A 23604-nucleotide genomic window follows, 5' to 3' on the forward strand; every position below is an offset into this window, starting at 1 on the left:
TTGGAGACCAGTGGCTCTGGGTCCACAAGGCAAGGAGGGGCTCCACCCCCCCGAGCAACCCGATTCTCCCGCAGGACAAAGGGACTAACTGTGGAAGGGGTGGGGGTGCTCTTTTTCCTCTCGAGGCCAGGGAGGGGACTGGCAGGCACTTTGACGGTGCTGCCGGCCTTGCTACGCCCGGCCTCCCTCTCCTCCTCCGGTCGCTTGTTTTCGGCATTGGCTGCTTGCATTTTCTTGGAATACGACGTGGAGGTTGGGATGGTTGGTACTGTGGTCAGAAAAAAAGAAGAGGAGGAGGAAGGGGAATAAAAAGGGAAAGGGAAAAAGAGTCAGTCCTGTGAGGTCACCATCCACGCCCTTCCTCGCTGCCTCCATTCCAGACTCCAAGGCACTGGAGAGAGTCTGGTCTCGCTAGCCCGAATTTGGCAAAGAGAGGCGAGAAGAAAATCAAGTCTCCCAGCAGGTCTCCCCTCCAATCTAAGGCTATTTCTCAGGGTCTAAATACCAGCTGAGGGCCTAAATGAAAAAAAACGGCAGGCCTATTAAAGCAGAACCATTGAATCAACTGCTTAATGGTGAGGCAACTCTTTATGTAGATTCCATTGATTCGATGGGTGTAATTCTAACTGTGAGTACCAACTGGATTCAGCCACTGGAACTAAAAAGCCTCTGGCTTCATTCAGGCACAACAATAGGCCAGAAGAGCTGAGAAATCCTTATTATCCACTCTGCCTGGGGTCACCCCCGCTCGCCCGGCCCTTTTTGCTAGTGGCCGCACCTTCACAGGAAATGAACAAGCATGTCAAACATTCCAGTTATGTCTGATCCCAGGTCCTTGGTTAGCCGCAGAGCACAGACATTATTTCACCCCAACGAAATGACAAAATCCACTAACCTGAGGTGTGATAAAACTGGTCTGATGTAGCTTTGCAACAGAATTAGGTGAATTAATGGAAAAATCAGCCTATCAGTGCCTCTTAGTCAGGATAACAGAATGCAGCCTCCGTATTCAGAGGAACTAAACACTAGAACTGCTAGACAGCTCGGTGGTTTCAATCTCTGGCTGCAGGGCCAGAGGTTGGGAGTTTGATTCCTCATCGTGTCTCCCTGATGGGGCTGGACCTGATGATCCGGAGGGTCCTTTCCTGCTCTGCAGTTCTAAGAGGATGATTATAAATGCTGGGAAATAACCATAGAAAGAAGGCTATTTCCATCTCACACATCTGACTGCCAAATTATTCCACACAGTCCAGTGGATGTGCACAATTCCCGATTAGGACATTTTGCATTTTCACTGGTCAATGTACAGTATGTATATCACCTTAGCCAAGATGGTCTGGGAGTTGAGTCACGGCCACTGGACTTCTTCCTTATTGGGTCGAAATGTTTTGCTACTCTTCCAAGCAGCTTCTTCAGACTGAAGAAGCTAACTGGATGAAGAGCGAAACGTTTCAACCTAACAAGAAAGAAGTCCAGTGGCCATGACTCAACTTCCAGACCACCTCGCCTGGATGACTTGAGAATCTTCACAGATATTAGCCCATGTTATTTGCAAGTTCTGCTGCTCAGTTCAGCTACACAGTTCATCCCCTACTAGGGAACAAGCTGTTGAACATGCCAATGGCTGGTTCTGCGTGTGATTCGTAAGAACCTGCTAGCCTCTGTGTCAGGAATTTATTTTTCCTCTCATCCCCTGCTCCAGGTGGAGGTAGGTGGACTTACCCTGGTCGCTTAAGCGGCGTTGCTTGGGGTTGGCCGATACACTGCGCTGTACCTTGTGCGACGGGGAAGGGGCGGTGCTGTTGGTGAGTTCGGGTTGGGGCCGTGGCTTCAGGGTAATGCTGTCATTGTCAAGCTGAAAGAAAGCAGCAGAAAAGGGTCGGGACGGCAGGCGGTGGAGGAAGGCTCTGCTTCTCAACTGTGCTTTGACCGAAGGATGGGGGCTAGATTGAGATGGGCAATTTTGGAAGGCATGGGGCCCGACTAGCTTGTCTCCAGAACTCAAAAGCTGCCCCTCCCCATCACAAATGAGCAAAAATGGGAAACCACAGGTCTTGAAAATGACTGAAAAGAATGAAGAAAATCTGAATGAAATGCTCCAAGTCCGCTTTAGGTCCGCTTCGATGGTCCGTTGGTTCGTTCATTCTTTCTTTCTAATCCTAACCCTAGCCATAACCTTAACCCGAACCAATCTTTCTTTCTTTCTATCTATCGATGGTCCGTTGGTTGTTTTTTTTTCCAGTCTTTCTTTCTTTCTATCTTTCTTCCTTCCTTTTATGGGGCTTGAAGGCTTCAGGAGAATTCTGTCCCAGTTCACTTGTCAGTCTGGGAAGTGTAAATCTGGCCGGCCGGCCTAAAAATGCACCCCCATCTATTTTGGCCAAAAAACAAAAACAAAACCAAAAAAACCCACCCCATCTCTTTCTGGCACATTTCAATACATTCCACAACGCCACCGGACGACGGACACCAAAAATCAGCAAAACTCTCTTGTCTTAAAACTGGCCAGAAACGAGAAGCTTGGTGTTGTCTCCAGAAGCTGGGGCAGAAGGGGCAAGGAGACACAGACCACTCTTTCCTTGGTGGAGGAAAAGAAAAGCCTGGCCATAAAGCAAAACAAGTCAAGGAATATCAACAGAGCCAAGATTGTGCAAGAAAAAAATTGTAAAAGAAAAAAAAAAGGCAACGATAACGAGAAACCTGCCACCCTCTAAAACCTCCTTGAACTACAACTCCTCCCCTTGCCTGGAAGGCCTGGAGGTCCCCACTTTCTGACTTAAGACCCCAAAAAAGGTGGATGTGCGTAGAGAAGGGAGGAAAAGCAAAGCAGAGTAAGTGGGGAAGGATTAAGAAAAGGGTGGTGGTGGAATGAGTGCCATCTGCAAACCCAGCAGATTATAGTCTAGCTTGAGGTTTGCAATCTAAAGCAAAGCAAAGCGTGCTTCAAGCACTCTCTGGGTGGTTTACAAGTTAATTATGCAGGCTACACATTGCCCCCCCCCCAAGCAAGCTGGGTACTCATTTTACCGACCTCGGAAGGATAGAAGGCTGGGTCAACCTTGAGCCGGCTACCTGGGATTGAGCCCCAGGTCTTGAGCACAGTTTTGGCTGCAGTACAGCAGTTTAACCACTGTGCCACGCGGCCCTCTACCCGTTCAGAGGTTGAAAAAACCAGGCTGTCTTGGGAAATGCTGCCTGTGTGCAAGTGGAGACGGCCCCCCTTTTGGGCAGCCACTTCCCCAATTTGGGACCCTTCAGATATGTTGGAATAAAGTCCCCCCATCATCCCCAGCGGGCACATTTAACCACTGTTAACAGACTCTGATGTTGGGAAAGAGTGAAGGCAAGAGGAGAAGGGGGTGACAGAGTGCGAGATGGTTGGACAGTGACATCGAAGCGACCAACATGACTTTGACCCAACTCCGGGAGGGAGTGGAAGACAGGAGGGCCTGGCGTGCTCTGGTCCATGGGGGTCACGAAGAAGAGTCGGGCACAGCTAAACAACTAAACAACGACGAACAGAACTGTAGTCCAATCCATCTGGAGGAGCCTGAGTTAGGGGGTCACAAATTTGGAGAGCGGCCGAACTGGAGAGTGTGTGTGGGTGTGGTTTGTGAACTGCCTTGGAAACTGCAGTCTGGCAACTCAACCACCTCTATAGGGCAAAGATCTGAGCAGCTCCGAGAGACAAAGCACTCACCTCTGAATTTTTGTATCCTAGCAGCAGATATGTAGCCATTACTTCGTTATACTTCTGGTTGACTAACGACTCCTGGATTTCCTCCCGGGTATAGCCCATAGATATCATGAGTTCTGCCAGACAACACAACAGAGCAGACACACACACAGCAGAAAGGAGAGAGAGAGAGAGAGAGAGAGACTGTCAGAACTTCTTGAAGGACTGATAAATAAACTGGGATGTTGGGAGTTTGGACTCAGTCTATAGAGTCCATTTCAGGTCTGCGGTTCTAAGATTATCATTATAACGAGGAGGGGGTGTACGCTTGGAGAAAGGGAGGATAGTGCTGGAGGAGGAGGGGGGAACACTGAGATCTGTGGTTCTCTGTTGCAAGGCAAACATGAACATATCCATCCAGAAGGTCTGGAAGCTAGACCCAGCGATTGATACAGGACCCCTCAATCGGTCATGCGGCTGCAATGCCATACCTGTCCGCCGGGGGTCCTTGTAGTCAGGCACAGGCTCCGTGTAAGGCTTTAGTTCATCATCCTCATGCCCCACATTCATCCAGCGGTCTTTCATGATTTGCTGTGAGGAGGCCAAAGAGAAACATGGAGTTGACTGGTGTGCTGAGTTTTGGGCAAGGGTGGGCAGATCTTAACGCTTCCTTCTTTCCAATATTTTAGTTACAAGGATCCTAGCTGTGCTACCAGACAGATTTCTGATTTAAAACTGGAAAACCAGACTTCAGACATTCTCTCCTAATATTTACTGCAAGGGGAGGAAGGAAGGAAGAGGGAATTTACGTCGCTCAAAACGCCGCTAGACTTCCAACTCCTCCTAACCTCAGTAAAGTGTGGGCATCTGCCAACCACAGTAGAGTTACCATCTTAGTTCCCCACGACAAGCAGGTGAGCCCTGAGCTACAGAAAACCTGGCCCACGCTCAGGTATGAGCAGAGAACTGGCATCCGCGTGGATGCGAGGATGGGCTTATGATGGCCAATGAATCCATCCATCTACCCATTCATTCAGTAAATCCGTACAGTGTGTTTTAACCATTAGTAACAGGGCAATTTATGGAGAATAATAGTATGACTTTTTTTAAAAAAATTAGTAAGACAGGAAAATAAAAGCAACAATAAAATAATCTGATATTGACTATCTCAGATATTAAAAATGGGAAGCCAAAAATTATGCTTGGTGCTGTAAAGAAATGTGGGAGAATTTTGTTAAGCAGTGCATGGCACTAAGACTCCTCCTCTCATTACCCCAAGTCTTGTAGAGACACAGAGAGGGCTTCAGAAAGGATCACGAGGTGCAGGGGGGGCAGCAGACATCGGGGGTGGGCAGCCAGGAAGCAGCCCATCAGGGAGATCTTGGGTGGATTATCTAATATCACGAAGTGCCACTGAACCAGCAACCCTTTTAAAATTAAATTCCATGATGGAACCCGGAATCATGGCTACAGAAAGAAAGGGAGCGAAGAGGAGGTAATCATTTAACCATCTTTGTCACACACACCCCAAAAAGAGAGAGAGAGTCATGGGAAGGGAAGGAAGCATCATTTCCAACGTAATCCTCAGAGGCGTAATGCTTTCACTGTCACCTGGTGTTGGCAGTAGTGATGCAAGGCCGTTTTCCCCTGAAAAGGCAGATCTCAGCCCTTCACAGCACCGGAGATGTCATCCTGGCCTATTGGGGTGGGTGGGGTGGGGGGCTAGGAGGGAGGTGTCCCCTGAAGAACGCCTTCCTTCAAGGGACATTCGGCATCAACCAGGAAAAAAAACACACGTTTTTGCCCTGACAATGAGACTCGAGATCCTATCAGGGCTGTCAAAGGAGATTCCTCTTCCTGCCTCCTACACAAGCATCTTCCTTTTCCAAGGCAAATTGAGGTTGGGGGGGGGGAGTCTTGTCATGCCTCTTCCCACACCAAAGCATAAATTCACTCGCGCCTTTAAAAGCATCCAACCCCCCCCCTTTCTGCAATTCCCTGCGGAAATCGAAGGGAGAATCCCAAACCCGCCATTTAAATTGTCTCTAGCAAGTAGGGAACAGCAGGGGCGGAGGTGTTCCGAGGCCGGAAGCCAAAGGAACGTCCCTCCCTCTGATTTGAGAACCGGCTGAAGGGGCCGCTTAATTACCCGCCCGGCTGGAAAGGCAATTTTGGATGGCAGGGGGCACTGCAGCCCCGCCAGACAAGAGGCACAAGCCAGCCGCAGGGAAACGAACCAGGGCAGAAGGGAAGCAAGGAGGAATGTTTGTTGAGAAGGCAAGAAATTAAAAGAAAAACACACACAGCGTGCAAAGACTGGGCTTCCCCTGTTGGCGAGGAGCTCGGAAACGGGATTTACCCTCTCTGTGGCAAGAGAGACTCAAATAGACGACAGTTAAGGACCACAAAGAGCAGATTCTGGGACAGTTGGGGAACCAGTCAAATGGTGCTTGGAGAAGACAACATCACCTATGTTTGCAAGTATATATGTTTGTGCGTGTGTGTATCAGCTGCAACTTGACGTCAAGCATTCACTCCGTCTTAAAAACATTAACATTTGAATAACCCCTTCCCATTTCCCCATTACTTCAGGGACTGATCTGTTAGAACTCTAGCCGAGAAGGTGATTTAGAAGGTAATGCTGAAATTAAAATTATACGAGGTTCTAGTCGACGGCTATTTATGACACACTGCGCAAATGTAACCGCATGCCATCAAGACATGGAAAATTTCACGTGGTTTAACAGTTTTTGATTTTCATGCCAGCACGCCAAACCATTACAAAAATCCTTCAAAATTAAGTTACACGCGGTTGCATGCCGCGGCTATAAAAGCAAAGGAGGAAGAGTTCAGGGGAAAAGGGGAGAAGCCGATGTTAAGGAAGAGCATGACTTACTAAAAGTCCTCTGAAAAAGAAGGAAGCCACCGGACACCTCTTGAAAGTGATGGCGGGGAAGAAAGCAATAAGCTCTACACACCGCTAGTCAAAGGCTCCTCCTGATTTCAGAGCAGGGCAAGGAGCCGTTGGTTCTCCTGCTGTTGCCCCACAACTCAGATATGTCATAACTGGCCAGGCTGTGTGAGGCGAAGGGGAACTGAGGCAGAACATGGAGGCGCGTCGGCTCGAACTGAAGGAGAGGTTAAGCACATTCTGATGTAAAAGAAGCTACCGTGGGTGGGGGCAGCGGGCCCAAACTCTCTCAAGGGCTGTGCCTCCCGTTACGAGAATGCTCAGGTGTAAAGATCATCAGAGGAGGCCTTTCAGAGGGGCCTTCTCGGTGGCTGCTCCAGACTCTGGAACTCCCTGTCCCCGACCCATCTTTGCTGTCCTTCCACAAGCAGGCAGAGACCTTTCTCTTCAGTGACTGGCTATCTAAGAGGGGTTTTTAAAACAGGACTATTGTGTTGTTGTTGTTTTAACGTGTTTTCAGGACTGCTTCTATCTATTCATTTTAATATTGCATTTGTTTAATTCTTTCTTCCTCTTGTAATCATTTTCTGTTTTAATCTTTTTAATCCTGTAAGCAGCGTTGGATCCTTTTTAAAGGAGAAACGTGGGAGAAAAGAAAGGAAAAAGAAGCAAGCAGAAGGAACTGGGTTTAAACCCTTCGCATCTGCACACAAGGAGAACAACACCTGCAGTTTGAAACCTCGAGGAATCATTGCTAAAAGTACCCAGATAAATGATTTTTGACTACAACTCCCATCTTCGCACCGGAACTGAAGATGACACAGAGGTAGCCGAGCCAAGCGTTGGACTCCGTGCCGAGCCTCTTTGTACATTCACACGGAGCCCCAGTGAATGGTGGGCGACAGAGGAGCCAGTAAAAGGTCCCACATGGGTGGGTGCTTCTGTTGCGTCTTGCTCCTGGTCTCCCTCTGTCATGAGTTCAGCCGAAGAAGATGTAGAATCTGGGGGTGATTCAGCTGCCTGCAATTCTGATTGCCCACCATTCTCCTCAACGGTAATTAACCCCCTCAGATTCCAGAACTCATGACACCCTCCTGTGCACGTGGGTCCAGACCAAAAGCTCCCGGTTGTGCTGAGCTCACCTCTAAAGTGCCTCTCTTGCTTGGGTTCAGGATGAGGAATTTTTTCAGCAGGTTCTCGCAGTCTGTAGACATGTAGAAGGGGATCCGGTACTTCCCCCTCAAGACCCGTTCTCGCAGCTCCTGAGGAAGGAAAAGGGAAGGAGGGGAGTCAATAAGCCATCGGGTCAAGCGGCACTGGGGTGGGAGATACACCAGCACCCCACCCACTAAAGACAGCAGGAAGTCCTAGTTACTATAGAAAGGGGCCCTGCTTTTCTCCATTCTGGGGTGGTGGTTCTTCAATTGAACAAGGCAGCCTGTAAGGAACACAGGATCCCAACCTCACTCCCTCTCTCACCTTGAGGTTCTGCCCGTCAAAGGGCAGGGAGCCGCTGACCAGTGTGTAAAGGATGACTCCGAGGCTCCAGACATCAACCTCGGGGCCGTCGTATTTCTTGCCCTGGAAAAGCTCGGGCGCGGCGTACGGGGGGCTCCCGCAGAACGTGTCGAGCTTGTTGCCGAACGTGAACTCGTTGCTGAAACCGAAGTCTGCAATTTTGATGTTCATGTCGGCATCTAAGAGCAGATTCTCTGCCTGCGAGGGACAGGACGATATTGATTTGCAAGTGCTAAAGGTGAGCCCTAGTGATACATGGCCAATGGGCTCTCGGGATGTTCAGGCAGTAACCATAGAATCACTGAGTTAGAAGGGGCTTATAAGGCCATCTAGTCCAACACTCTGCTGAAGGCAGGAATACAAATCAAAGCAACTCAGATGGATGGTTCTCTAATTTGCTCTTGAATGTTTCCAGTCTTGGAGCACTCACCACCTCTCGAGGTAATTGGTTCCACAGTTGTACTGCTCTAACAGTTAAGAACTTTTTCCTGATATTCAACTGAAATCTGGCTTCCTATAACTTGAGCCCATTATTACACGTCCTGCACTATGGGATGATGGAGAACAGATCCTAACCCTCTGCTGTAGGACTAACCTTTCAGTCTTCTCTTCTCCAGGCTAAACATGCCCAGCTCATTCAGTTCTTCCTCACAGGGCTTGGTTTCCAGTCTCCTGATCATTTATTCACAGGAGATTAAATGGTGGATGAGACCCCACTCAGCCCATAGGATTCCCTACGTCTCCCAAGTCTATAGTGCTGCTGGTGGTGGGGAAAGTAGTGGGAGATATAGATCTGAGCATGCAGGTGAAACACAGTGGGAGATCCAATAAGGCAGTTTATCATCCTTTGGTAGTATAGTCTGCTTTGAGTTACTTTGCACTCCCGCTTTGACATGGGGGCAGTGGGAGGAGGACTGGTTTGGCTGGGTGAGTACTTAGAAAACTGTTCTGTGTGTCATATACTATAATATGCATTAATGGTGAAGAGGACTCTTCAGTAACAACCAGGAAGTGGCCCCTTGGAGATGCATTTTGGAGATACAACTTGAGAGAATACCCTTTGTTAACGTCAGGAAAGATTCTGGGAAGTCCTGCCATCCCTCTGGTGGAATGAAATGAGTATTCTACAGGTAGGTAGCCAGTTGCCCCTTGGTAGAGGGGACACAATCTCATGCTGACTGGGGCTTATGGGAGTTGTAATCTGAAGTAACTGGAGGGAACCAAGCTGCCTGTATCGCTGGCAAGATACTGGACTCTTAGACCCAGGGAGTTAACTTTATGACCCACTGATTGAAGCCGCGCGGAGATCCATCTGGCAGGCTTGCAAAGCACACCGCACCAAGCTTTCCTTGATCATCATTAGGACTGAACACGTAGTTCCCGACCACGAGCCTGCTAGCGAACGAGTCCCGCAGACTCCCAACTCTAAATTCTGCCTTTACACAGCAGGCATACAAAAAGCAGGCATGGTTTTGCAGACCTCCACCCGTAAGCCCTTCCCCAGTTTGCTACTCACCTTCAAGTCTCTATGTACAATGAATTTTTGGTGACAGTACTGCACAGCAGAAACTATCTGGAAGACAAAGAATGACAGAGAGAGTCGGGAGGACGATCTTGCATCAAGACGACGGAGACTGACTTTGCAACAACCCCCTTTAGAAGGGATTTCTTGAACTTCTCAGTGAGCTGGGCTACAACTCGGATAATCCCACAGCTAGCTACCTCTGGGACTTTGGAAAATGTAACACAAAGCACCATGATTTGGAAGGCTGGTTCTGATAACAAAGCTTTATTATGTAGAAGATTTTCTGAATGCATTCCCTAGGCCCGGGATTTGTGTATAAATGACGGGTGAAGGAAGATGTGGACAACAGCTTACATCTCTCCCATGGAATCAACCTTTAGGAGGCAAAGACCTACGGTCTATCAGTCAGGTCAATTGGTGTGGCTACTCTGTTGACATATAATTCTTCGATTCATGGTATGGCAGAAAAGCATTGCATGTGGTTGAGAAATCATCTGAGTAGCAGCCATTTAGGTCTTATGGACTTAAAAGGAGACAGTATAATTTCCTGCCTCACACCCATGAAAACACTCATTTTAACTAGCCCCAAGTCAATCTATTCCCTTTTTTTCTGTGAGTGTATAGCCATGAAGGAGGTAGGCCCGAAACAGAAAGAACAGTGAGCCATCCCCTTGGCTAGAGACGTCGGAGCAGGAGAGAAAGATAGAAGCAGGGAAGACAATGGAAAGGGAGGAGTTGAAGGTGGAGGAAGGGAAAAGAAGGGGATCAAAGGGGAAAGAGGAGAAGATGGAAATCTGTCTAGTGGAAGAGAGAGAGCGCGGAAGAAGGGGAGGAGGAGTTTAATTTTGCCCGTGTGGGAGAAGGAGATAAGGGAACAAAGTGGGAAGAGACAGTTCAGTGTACCAAAGAGAGAGAGAGAGAGAAGGAAGGGAAGGGAAAAGAGGGGGAGAAAAGAGAATATGAATATGATAGAATGCACGGGTTGTTGGGAGGGCTTCGCTAATTTGAAGGTAGGAGGGTTGTGACCTGACCCGGACAAGTCTAAAGAAAAGGGGACATTGGCAGAAGCTCTAGAATGCATGGTTGTGGTCTTTCCGCGGGGACAAGGTCACTCGAGGAAGGTGATTCGGAGGGACCCTTCCGTCAACCATCCACCGCTGGAGGGAGATTGGGCCAGATGCCTATATTGTGGGACAATAGACTCCGCTGAGGAAGCCCACCAATTGGGAACGTTCCCCTTCCCTGAATCTTGTCAATTTCCGGACATGTTGCCATGAGATATAAAGCATCATCACTCCCCCAAGGGTGGGTTTGAAACAGTGAACTCATGGCCCATCACGTGATATTGGACTCTTAATTCCATCAGTTCTAGTCACTCTGGCCAAGGATGATCCATCGTGGGAACAATGTTTGATTAATATCCAGAGGGTTCACAGGTTCTCCACCTTCGTTTTAAAAAGATGAGGACATTCACAGAGGAGGTCTGCTATTTATGAACGAAATGAAACGCCCAAGTGCAAAGATAGCACATTCCTTGACGCAAAATGCAGAGGGCTTGTGGACTCTGGACCATCTAAGGGACTGGTGTTGGTTGTCAGAAACTTGGGAACAGGTTACTGGGCCAGATGGATCCTTGGCATAAGCTTTTTTAATCCAAATCAGTCCCAGATTTGTCTGCACATCAGGCAGGCCTGCCCAGCCCAGCCCAGCGGCAGAATATTTACTGCTGCTGAAGGTGAGGCTTTCCAGATGTTGCTGGACTACAAGTTCCATCAGGCCTTGCAGCACAGCGGAGGGTGAGGAATGCTGGGAGTTTCAGTCCAAGAAATACGGGGAAGATCACCCTTTGCCACTCGAGACCTAGAATTGCTTTTCCCTTTCCAATGGCCGCCCTGGGAGGTAAGCACCTCCTCTGTTTCTTTTCACTCTGCTTATACAAGCACTATCCACATGTAAAAATGGAATGGCTAGAACCTTGATTTTTGCTTCAAATGACATGTGCTAATGGTAAAATTATGAACAAATTCTCTTTCCTTCTGCCTATCCCTCCCCCCCCATTTCCGATTTTTCTGAGCGCTTCCAAACAAAATTTATTGCCTTAATTCAGTGAAATTTACAAGGTGTCCAGATATTATCTACCCATCAGAACAACTCCAGCATTTCCCCATCACTTTTTGGACCTATTCCTATTGTGGTTGCGAAATGAGAAGGCTGGTAGGTTATGTGATCTACAAGTAATTAAGATAGCAATTGGTCTTAGAGAGAGAAGTTAAAGAAGTCGGCCACACACAGAGATGTCTGCCAGCAGAGTCCTCCATGCACACACACACACCTCTCCATACACCTCTGGGGCAACGCCCCCCCCCCAAGAGGACTCCCTTTTATTAACCTTACAGAGTGTTGATAGTATACAGATCGTTGGCAGGGTTCAGATAGGGTAATGGTTTCATCATGCCAATTAGATTGATCAAAGAAAGACTCTATGAGAAAGAGGAAGAATGGGTAGCCACGCTTCCTCCCAGAAGCCGCGGCGTCACTTCCGGGAGAGTGTTCTCTACGACTGTAGAATCAGACAACAGCTTAGCAACCCTGGGGAGGGCTCTCCCACATATCCCTCCAGCCCTGTACTTAACAAGGAAAAAAAATGCAGTTCACGGCACCCCCCCCCCAAAAGGAACGACACCCACCTGTCGGAATTTCGCCCGCGCTTCCTTCTCTTTCATTCTTCCATGGGCTACCAGGTAGTCAAACACTTCACCTGCAAGAGAGCCGATGCAAAAGAAACGCTCGTTATGGCCAGGGAATCAGGGGGCAGGATATCAAAAGTGATGAAATCCGAAGCATGTTTATTCCTGGAATAAAGTCAAACCAGGACATCTGGGGGAAGGAGGCTCTCCACCTCACACCTTTGTTGCTGACTCTACTTTGCTGGGAGTGGGCGGGAAAGGTTGCCTAGAGGGAATCGAGGAGACCCAGCCAGCTCTGTCTACCTGTCAAGAGTTCTCAACTATTGTACCTGGCGCAGCTCAGTGGCAAAGCATCTGCTCTGCATAGAGTGTTCTGTCCCTGACATCTCCAGGTAAGGCTGGAAAACACGCCTGTCTGACACTTTGGGGACTTTCTGGCTGTCAGCATAGCAAACAGAGGGCTGGATGGATTTAGAAACCATTTTTAAAGGCAGTTCCCAGTGCTTATGTTATTTAACCTACATCCTACCTTTCTCCCAGTTCTGGGACCGAAATCGGCTCACAAAATGGTTTAAGAAACGGGCACAAATAAAAACCCCGCACTTGACCATATTAAAGCTCAACTGAGCAGATTATTACATTAAAATGACAACCTAAATTAAAAGTAATTTAAAAGCACGTCAGGGGGACAAACGTACAGTCCTTGCCTGTTGAAAGCCCCTACTTTAACTGCCAGTCCATTTGCCAAAAGGCTGCCTGAGCAGAAAGGTCTTTGCTTGCCAGCAGAAGGATCAGGAAGGACGAGGCTAAGCTAACCTCCCTTCCAGAAATCCCAGAGCGGCCACCAAAAAGCCTGTTTGTTAAGTGTTCCCGTGGAAAAGCACAAAGCTCCAGGTCAGTCTCTGACTTGTTTTGTTTAAAAACAAACAAACACCAAAACAACACAAACCAAAGACCAGATAAGCTAGCAGGTGGTCCCGGAGAGACCCTCTGATGCCCAGGAGAACCACTTTGTGTCAGAACAGGCAAGGCTGGAAGAGATGGACGAACCATCAACCATTGGGATGGGGTTCCTAATGGCCTCTGTGATTGTGGCAAGACAGGGATTTCCGGTGAGTCAGTCTCAAGTTGGAACAAAACCAAAGCAAGCCTCAGAAACGCCAAAACTGTTATCTGAGTTCTAGGGGTGGGGGGTGGGGAACACACCAAATGGTGCGCCAAAAGAAAACACACACACAAAAAGAAAGAGAAGCTCCAAGAGCATCATTTTTAAAGGCCTCATCTGCCTCGCCAACTGTAAACTCTGCGTTGAGCCTGAGAAATAATGCTTTCAAATCGTCCAAAGCAAACAAGTGCATGGGGCTAACGCACCTGGGAACCGGCCTGCTAGGCAAAGGGACAGGGATCGGGGCCGTTTATCTGCCGGCTTTCTGTCCAAACACTGCACAAAACAGGGCACAATGGGGAGGCTGCCCGTCTCACTGACTGCCAGATTTTCAGAGGGGTGGGCAGGAGGGACCCCCTCAAAGAACAACTGTGGCCAGTTTTGTAGGCAGTCCTAGATTAACACAGGCCTCTGATCTGATCCAGTACAACAAGACATGGGAGGCTTTAAGGCAAGAATTGGGGTACATTTCCCCCCCACCCTTGATTTGCTTTGGGTTGGACCTTTGCTTGAAATGTATTTTACAACATTATATTAAAAGCCCAGAAATTCAGCATTTTTCACAGCATCCTTCTCTCCAGTTATTTGGAAAGTAGCTTGCCGAGGGCCTCTGACACAATTGGGGCCTACCGAGTCATGCCCTGTGTGCAATTTCAGATCTGACATGTATTTGTCCGGCCCTACAACCAATATGGGGAAACTGAAAGCAGGTTATCCTCACCATAATCCCACAAGTTAGGGCTGGCGGACGAAGAGAACAATTGACCCACAGTCCACTCAATGGGTTTCTTGGGTCAGAACCTGCGCTTCCTCTGTAGCCCAAAGCAGAGGAATCTGTCGTGCTCTAGATGCTGGACAACAACTCCCATCTCCCCTGGCTGCTGGTTGTGCTGGCTGATGGGAGTTTGAGTCCAGCACCAGTTCCGAGATCCACACCCTTACCTTAAGCAAAGTGCTTCCCAGAACAAAAAGCCACACAAACACACACACACACCCTGCCAAGCGGCTTTCACAGGGCGTCTGGAATCAAGACTTACCCCCACTAGCATACTCCATGACAAGGTACAGTGTCTTCTCTGTCTCTATGACTTCAAATAATTTAACTGCAAGACAAGAGAACACAACACTTCAATGGTGGAAAAGGCAAGGTGGATGATTGAACAATTATGAAAGGAGTGGAGGAGGCCCCCCCCCCCTGCTCTAAGCAACGAAGCTGACTACCAGTCTGTCTGGTAGAAAGAGAGAGCACCCTCTTTCTCATTAGAGGGTAATTAACTTGTGGAATTCACTGCCACATTATGGAAGCTAACTTACAGACTTTAAGAATAATTATCTCAGCTGCAGGGCCTCCTTTTTCCAGCTTGATGCCTTCCAGATGGGTGGGAATTCAACTTCCATTACCTCTAACAAGAGCCATACTGTGGCTGGGGATGGTAGAAAACTGAAGGCCGGGGAAGGCTGTGACAGAATTTCAACAGCCCGTCCAGAAATGACATGTGCATCAGGTGAGGGGTGGCGGGGGGGGGAGATTGAGGAGGTTCTCGGGAGGGCAGGGGCCACATCAACGGCTTTGGAGCACAGAACATCCACATCTGGCAGTAAAGGGGGAAAAAGAGAACGAGGGTCAAAGGTCTCACCTATATTGGGATGATTCAAAACCTTCATTATTCGCACTTCCCGGAAGAGCTGAAGAAACAGAAGAACAGAGAACAGCAAGGTCAAACGTGCAGAGCGCTACAGTGGCTCTCATTGTCGTACTCAAAAAGTACGGCTCGGGGAGCGCCATTCCCCGCGGGCAGTAGCTGCCAGCAGGAGAGCGCAGCGACTCTCTGGCTCTATTCCCTTGCACAAACTTGCTGGAAGCGATGCCCCTCTGGGAGGTCTGGTCTACATTCCGGCTATAAGTCGCCAAAGATCATGTTTTTCCAACGCCTTGGGCTATGTCGGAACTTGCTCTCTCCCTTCCTCCCACATCTTTGTTCTCTCTGGATTAGACATTTTTAAGGATAATGTGTTACAGCAATCCGTTAATTAAAAAAAGGCAATCCGATTGCCTGTAATGAGCCTGGGCAATAAGCTGCTAATAAGTCAGCCAAGGGATCGCTATTGGGGGGGTGGAGGAATTGGGGGAAGGGTGCATCTATATCCCTCTACGTCTTTCTCCCTGGTCAGAGCTTCAGACAAGGGGCCAGGTTCACACCTGATGGTGAATGGAAGGGGGTGGTAGCAGGTCCAGGATTTTTACTAGAATGATTTTCCCTACAGAAATCTGGAGATGGGAGAGTTTGCTCAGGATCTGGTTTCTAAACATCAGACTCCGGGCTTCCCACAAGCCCTATAAGGCAGGTCCCCCCCCCCCCCCCGAGGTGTTCCATCACTTTAGTACAGCGGCTTCTAATCTTTTCTCACTTGCATACCCCTTGGCATAAGGGGTACCACCTGTTTTTCATAAATTGTATTAGCAAAAGACATTTGCAATTAATATGGTTGCTGTTTTGAATTCATATATTGTAACTGTAAAACAAACAATCCAATAATGGGATTAAAAAGCAACGGAATAATAAGGTGAACAGGCAGTGCGTAGATATTTACATTCAAGAGTCAAAAGACACAGTGAATTCAAGGAAATAAATCACAGAAGACTTAGAAGAACTCACTGTACATTATTTCCAGGACAGACTGGGGTGCTCGCTTATATAAACACTGGTACCAGTATGATGGCACTCAAATGTTTGAGAAGCAGAGAAGAGTGAAAGCTGAGTCTGGGGGGGGGGGTACTGCTGAGCACACACACTGTAGTGGCATGTTCACAACACATTGTCTAGAGAAGAACTTTTGACTTGCATCTTGTCTTACACTGTTGATACATGTACCTTTTACCACCTTTATTCAATTTCTTTCCATATACCCCTAAATGTCCCGGTTTGTACCTTCCGAGGGTACATGTACCCCAGGTTGGGAATCATGGCTTTCGTGAAATAAACAGAGAGGCTGGTGCAGACGGGAAAAGCCATGCCAGGCGCTGGTCAAGCCAATGCCCACATTACTGTGTGACGGGGAAGAGACATGCCACAATCCAGACTCTGGCTTGGCTAGATGTCCAGAAAAAGAGGGAGGAGAGGGGTCAAGGGGTTCTAGAAATGGAGGACATCCCGCTTCAGGGCACCCTGTTCTCTCCTAGAAATGGGGCACTTGCGCCAAAGGCAGCCCGGGCCCAAAACGGCCGCCTCTCCTTGCGCCTCTCGAGGTGCCCGGTGTCAGGGCCATGAACGCACCCTTTGCTTAGCCTTCTGACTACGATCCGCACGGCAGCTCGGCCGTAGGGGATCTGGTTGTGACAAACCCAGACCTACTGGGATCTGCCACACTTTAACTAAGCTGCCACCAACCATTCCCCATAAGAAGTCACACAGACCAGGGATGGATTTCCAAACAATAAAAGGAACAAGGTTTATTTTAAATACACACAGGGAAAAATAAACAATCAGGTGAATAAGATAAAGTAACGTGGCTTACTCTCATTCATACATGCATACAGTTTGGTTCACCCAGAACCCCCAACTTGAAGCACAGACCCTGAACCTATCAGCTCTGGCTAACCAACAGACACCTGAACCCATCAGGTTGGTACTCTGACCCACAGTAGTACCCTGTCTGACACTCAGACTCCCACAACAGCTTCTTCTTCCCAGCTGCTGCTTCGTCACATCCCAGTGTCTCCCAGTGTCTCTCTCTCACCACACACGCATCACATATATATACAGTACAGCCCCTCCTCCTGATGTCCCGCCTTCCACTCCCCATAGGATGGAACTTTCCCTCCAAACCCATGACAGACAGGTAACATCAGTGCTGTATGTAACACCTCCCCTCTTTATAAGTTGTTTTGTAGGGGGAAAGCTAACGTGCTTTTCACCAAAAAACAACCTGGGTAAAATACACAACAACAGTTATACATACCATATTATACTTACTTATACTTACATTCTAAGTTAAACCATAGCAAATAGGCATTTAAACATTTACCATCTACATTACATCAATTTACCTTTATTCATACAAACCAAGTTCAACAAATAGGTACATTTAACTTTTTGTCATCATTATATACACATAGTCCATGTTCTTTCGCCGTCTTCAATCTTCAGGTCTTCTTGACAAGGCGTCAGCAACACAGTTCACTGACCCTCTGACCACCTTCACTTCAAAGTCATAGTCCTGTAGGTTTAAAGCCCACCTCATAAGTTTGCTATTGTGGGTTTTCATTGTCTTTAACCATTGCAATGGTGAATGGTCAGTACACAGAACAAAATGTCTTCCCCAGATGTAAGGCTTGGCCTTCTGGATCGCGTAGACTATGGCCAAACACTCCTTCTCCACGGTTGCCAAATGTCTCTCACCTTTTTGGAGTTTCCTACTCAGGTAGGACACTGGATGCTGGTCACCATTCTCATCCTCCTGGCACAGAACTGCTCCTACCCCGCTGTTAGACGCATCGGTGTAGATGATAAACTCCCGGTCGAAGTCTGGAGCCCGCAACACTGGATAGTTGATTAACGCCTCCTTCAACCTCTGGAACGCCGCCTCACAGTCGCTGGTCCACGGGATGCGGTCATCAGCCTTCTTCCTCGTCAGATCGGTCAGCGGAGCCGCAATCTCGCTAAACCTCGGGATGAACTTTCTGTAGTAGCCCACCAACCCAAGAAATGATTTGACCTTTTTCTTGGTGTTGGGTCTAGGCCAATCACGAACAGCTTCTATTTTGGCCTCCAGGGGTTTTATCATTCCTCCCCCTACCATGTGACCCAAGTATTTTATTTCTGGGCTACCCAGCTGACACTTGCTGGCCTTTACTGTTAGCCCTGCTGCACTTAACCTCTGCAGCACTAACTCCAGGTGTATCAGGTGATCTTCCCAGGTATTACTGAAGATCCCTATGTCGTCAATGTAGGCCACTGTAAAGTCACTGAGCCCTGCCAAGGTCTGGTCCATCAGCCTTTGGAATGTGGCTGGTGCATTTCTGAGACCAAAGCTCAGGACTCGAAACTCATAGAGACCAAAAGGGCTGCAAAAGGCAGTCTTTTCTTGATCCCTAGGATCAATTCTTAATTGCCAATATCCCTTTACCAGGTCCAATGATGAGATGAACCGACAACCCCCTATGGTTTCAATCAGGTTGTCTAGCCTGGGCATTGGGTAGGCATCAGGAGTGGTTACACGGTTTAATTTCCTGTAATCGACACAAAACCTAATGCTCCCATCAGGCTTGTCCACAAGGACTATCGGAGAGGACCAAGGACTAGAAGAGGGGACGATTATGTTCTCCCTCAGCATCTCGTCCAGCTCCTTCCGCACCTTGTCCCTATAGGGTCCCGTTACTCGGTATGGGGATACTGCCTGCGGGGGTGCATCCCCTGTGTGGATCCGATGCATCACTCCCTTCACTATCCCCGGCTTGTTGGAAAACACCTGCTGATATTTACTAAGCAGCATTTTTAGTTCTTGCTGCTGGTCTTGGGTGAGTGCAGGACTGATCTTTACCTCCTCTGGGTTGTATTTTACTTCCCCTCTACCCTCCCAGAAGGGTAATTCAGCTTCCTCACTCTCAGCTGCTTTTATCGCGAATAAAACCCTCTGTTCCCCTCTGTAGTAGGGTTTTAGGGCATTCACATGAACCACCCTCCTTGCTTGGTTCTCCTCCTGCTCTATTAGGTAGTTCAGGTCTGACATCTTGGAAATGACCCTATATGGTCCTGCCCATTTGAGCTGCAGTTTATTCTCTCTGCAGGGCCTAAGCCAAAGCACTTCCTCCCCTGGGTCAAAGTGCCTCTCTCTAGCTTTGTGGTCATACCATGTTTTCTGTCTGACCTTCTGAGCTTGCAGGTTTTCTGCTGCCAGCTCTAGATTTCTCCTTAGGTCATTCATCAAGGTGTCTATGTATGTCACAACGTCTTGTGGGTCATCCTGGGTGATCTGCTCCCAATCTTGCTTGATCAAATCAAGGGGCCCTTTCACCCCTAAGTGTGCAGCAAACATGTCAGAGTGACCCCTTTGTAAGATCATGGGGCGATACTTTTCAGGTACCACCAGCTGACTTCGGATCCCATCTCCCCCTTTTGAGATATTCCTCAGGGCCTCTCTATATAAAATCCCCTTTTCCTCCAGAAATCTCACTGGGGTTTCAGGTGTTAGCTGGGCGTCAGTCACCTGTTCAAAACACTTTTGGAGAGTGGCGTCTGCCTTTTGCTCCTGTCCAAATCTGCTGTCTGTGGTTAAGGTTTCCACCACAGCTTCTGAACTCCCCTCTGCTTCCGTCTCTGGCTCATCATTACCCCCCTGAACTGTCCCCGTGGTGGCTTGTGAGCGTGTAATCACTAGCACCCGTTTCACATGTTCAGCCAGGTCATTTCCCACGAGCACGGCTGCTGGCAGAGTCGATGAAATCGCTAGCCGCCAATCTCCCCTCCAGCCTTGAAAGTTGACAGGTACCTCTGCTACTGGCAGAGAGATTACCTGCCCCTCAATCCCTGCCACCTTCATGCTCTCATTTGGGATTATAAACTCCCTAGGAATAATATCTGGATGGCACAGGGTTACCTGGGAACAAGTGTCCCGCAGCCCCCTATACTGACGGTCAAGTATTCCTACGTCCACCCCGGCTGTCTCAAACAACTGAGAATCTGTTTTCACCAGCAAGCAGCGCTTTACCTCCACAAGAGGACCATTTTCCTCAGCCTGATCAGCAGCGGTAGCTGTTCCAGGCTGAGTAGCCATGGCAACAGGCTCCCTCAGTGAGACTGAGCCTTGCTCTTTCTGGACACAGAACACAGCTTTTGGCTTGGTTCCACTAGACTCCTGAGGCACCATTATTTTTAGCTGCTTTAATTTCTGACACTCTGAAATTAGATGACCCTTTCCCTGACAGAAATAACATTTTCTGGTGTATTTTGATTCTCTCTCATCTTGTTTTGGTTTTCCCTCCAAAATCTGAGGTCTTAGTTTCATGTCTGAGGGCTTCCCTTCACCATGGGCCCCTCCCCCTTGCTGGCTTTTCCCTGGTCCCTGAGAGTACTTGCTGTAGGTTTCTTTGGGTTTACCTACAGATTTCCCCTCACCCAAGGGCTTTCTTATTTGGGAAATAAAATCTGCGACCTCCGCGGCTTCTGCCACAGATTTCGGTTTCCTTTCCCTCACCTGGAATTTCAATTCCCCATGCAGGACTGAATAGAACTGTTCCAGTGCTATCAAATCTTTAAGCTGCTCATAGGTCTCTGTCCCCTCCTGCGATAGCCATTTCTCAAGCAGCCTCACCAATTGGGCCCCCACTTGGGTAAAAGTCTGTTCTGGTTTCTTGGTGAGGGACCTGAATCTTTGTCTCAGCTGCTCCGCATTTATTCCATGTCTGGCAAACACCAGTTTTTTAAACTCTGCAAAATCTTTCATCAGTTCCTCAGGCATCTCGGCATAAACCTCAGCCAGGCTACCACTGATTAAAGATCGCATGATGGTCATCTTCTCAGTTTCCCTCACTGAGAAGTCCACAAACGCTCTTTCCACTAAGGAAAAGAACACCTCAGGACAATCTCCCTTGTGGTACACAGGGAATTTCTTCAGGTCAGCTTTAGACAGTTGGCCTCCCTCAGAATCCCTATTATTATTATTGTTCTGGTTCATCATTTCCAGTTTTCTTAATTCAAACGCCATTCTTTCTTTTTCCAGAGCAATTTTCTCTCTCTCCCTCTCCATTTCCATTCTCTCTCTCTCCAATCTTTCTTCTCTTTCCAATCTCTCTATTTCAAATTGCCTTTGTTTCTCTCTTTCCCTTTCCTCCATTTTTTCTCTCTCTAACCTTTCCTCCACTTCAAATTGCCTCATCCTCAGTTCATGCTGTTGGGCTAGGAGTATTTTTCTGAGTTCTGGGTCCTGCTCTCCTGTGCTGTCACCCTGCACTGAGCCAAATTCATCCTCAGAACCTTGGTCAATCTGGGGGTCTTTCACTTCACTCATTTCGGCCATCTGGCTTCGAGTCAAGGGCATAATCCCCCCCTCAGAACAGGCTGCTCTACAAAGTCAAGCCTCAAAACAAAACGACCACTTCCCTCCTTCCTGCCTCAGAACCAGCCTTCCCCAGAGATTGCTGCTGTCCTTTCAGCACTAACTTGCAACAGTATCGAGTCAGAGCCTACCCCCCTCTGCTGGGCCTCTCAGCTGGCAAGCTAGCTCACTGTCACTACGCAGTTCCGCCTCAGCTCTTTTCCCGCCAAAACTAGGCTGCCTCAGAGCACCTCAATCCAAGTCTCCCCAGTTGGCACGCTCCTCTACTAGCGCACCTCCCCGTGAGGCACACCTAGAAGATTACCTACGCGCCTCAGACTGTCCCTGACTAGACCCCCCTTGCTCTGGGCACACCTGCCAAGGCTTTGCTGGACCGCTGGACAACTGGACCAGTCGTATCCCACACGCTGGACACCAATCAATGTGACAAACCCAGACCTACTGGGATCTGCCACACTTTAACTAAGCTGCCACCAACCATTCCCCATAAGAAGTCACACAGACCAGGGATGGATTTCCAAACAATAAAAGGAACAAGGTTTATTTTAAATACACACAGGGAAAAATAAACAATCAGGTGAATAAGATAAAGTAACGTGGCTTACTCTCATTCATACATGCATACAGTTTGGTTCACCCAGAACCCCCAACTTGAAGCACAGACCCTGAACCTATCAGCTCTGGCTAACCAACAGACACCTGAACCCATCAGGTTGGTACTCTGACCCACAGTAGTACCCTGTCTGACACTCAGACTCCCACAACAGCTTCTTCTTCCCAGCTGCTGCTTCGTCACATCCCAGTGTCTCCCAGTGTCTCTCTCTCACCACACACGCATCACATATATATACAGTACAGCCCCTCCTCCTGATGTCCCGCCTTCCACTCCCCATAGGATGGAACTTTCCCTCCAAACCCATGACAGACAGGTAACATCAGTGCTGTATGTAACACTGGTTACCCTCAGATGTTAGAGTACTCTTAAAATAAATAAAAACTTTAAGCCAATACAGTGGACCCTCTACTTAAGGAATTAATCTGTATTGGAATGGTGGCTGCAAGTCGAAAAGTCGGTAAGTCGAATCTCCATTGACCTACAATGCACTGAAAACCGATTAATCCCATAACCAGTGGTTTTTATTCTATTTTTATTCCACTTTGGTTTTTTTCTGGTCTGTAAGTCGATTCTCTGGCTGCAACTCGAATCTAAATTTTGCAGCCAGAGAAGTCTGTAACTCAAAAAGTCTGTAAGTCGAGCCGTCTGTAAGTCGAGGGTCCACTGTACTCCTGAAGGACTGCTGCCCCCCCACGTGTTTTTTTCAAGACTGGCCTTGGAGGCTGCGTTCTGGGTCCACTTGATGTTTTAAAGGAGACCGATGTGAGTAACAGGGGAGCTGGGATAGCTTCTACGGCACCTGGGCGTCAGAGCATTTTAATGGGAAAAATTGACTTGGGCCCCTATTTCTTCTGATTTTCTAGGAACTGTGTTGTTCAAGATGACCCTCCTGGAAAGGTTGAAGCCACCGCCAACCCAACTGCCTGCTATTTTCCTGCTCTGCTTTGTCGGCAGTGCAATGGAATGATCTGGCTTTGGGAAAATGTCGCTCATGCGTGTTGTGTGTCTGTCTGGGAGGGGTTTCCTCTCCACCAAACCAGCTCTGACAGTTCTTCACAGCAAGTCCTGCTTTTCAGTTCCTGGCCTGTTCTTATTTTCCAAACAGGAGAAGATACATCTTTCTCTCTGAGAGATTCTTCTGAATTTCTTCTTCATAGTTCACTACTATTCCGGGATAAGACGGCATCAGCGGGTTTCCCTGGACGTGCCATTATCTATACCCCAAATCATTTTGCACAGCACCTAAGACTAAAGGACCGCTTAAATAGCTTCCCACGGGCTTCTGTATTTGCACCCAGGGAAGATGCGGTACAATCCCCAACCATCAGGCCTGCGGTCAAAACCACAGAGATACGCGTTAGTTGCAGACAGAGTTTCTACAAGACCCCCAGACTGCAGGGTGCTTCTGTGTTTCCAATAAATAAATAAATACACAAGCAAATAAATAATCC

General features: G+C 48.2%; 1 protein-coding gene across 10 annotated transcripts in view; it reads right to left on the reverse strand.

The window, feature by feature from the left end:
• MARK2 (microtubule affinity regulating kinase 2) overlaps positions 1-23604 on the reverse strand; it is a 140473-nt gene that overhangs the window by 19491 nt on the left and 97378 nt on the right. For all 10 annotated transcript variants that reach the window (XM_072984103.2, XM_072984100.2, XM_072984099.2 and 7 more), the window contains exons 4-13: positions 15120-15168; positions 14520-14585; positions 12318-12388; positions 9622-9678; positions 8067-8303; positions 7730-7849; positions 4168-4267; positions 3701-3813; positions 1723-1855; positions 90-268 (exon numbers count right to left, since the gene is read on the reverse strand). In XM_072984103.2, the coding sequence (XP_072840204.2) occupies positions 90-268; positions 1723-1855; positions 3701-3813; positions 4168-4267; positions 7730-7849; positions 8067-8303; positions 9622-9678; positions 12318-12388; positions 14520-14585; positions 15120-15168 (1125 nt within the window). The remainder of the gene's footprint in view (positions 1-89; positions 269-1722; positions 1856-3700; positions 3814-4167; positions 4268-7729; positions 7850-8066; positions 8304-9621; positions 9679-12317; positions 12389-14519; positions 14586-15119; positions 15169-23604) is intronic.

Source organism: Pogona vitticeps, chromosome 15, assembly GCF_051106095.1.
Source record: "Pogona vitticeps strain Pit_001003342236 chromosome 15, PviZW2.1, whole genome shotgun sequence".
Classification (NCBI taxonomy): Eukaryota; Metazoa; Chordata; class Lepidosauria; order Squamata; family Agamidae; genus Pogona; species Pogona vitticeps.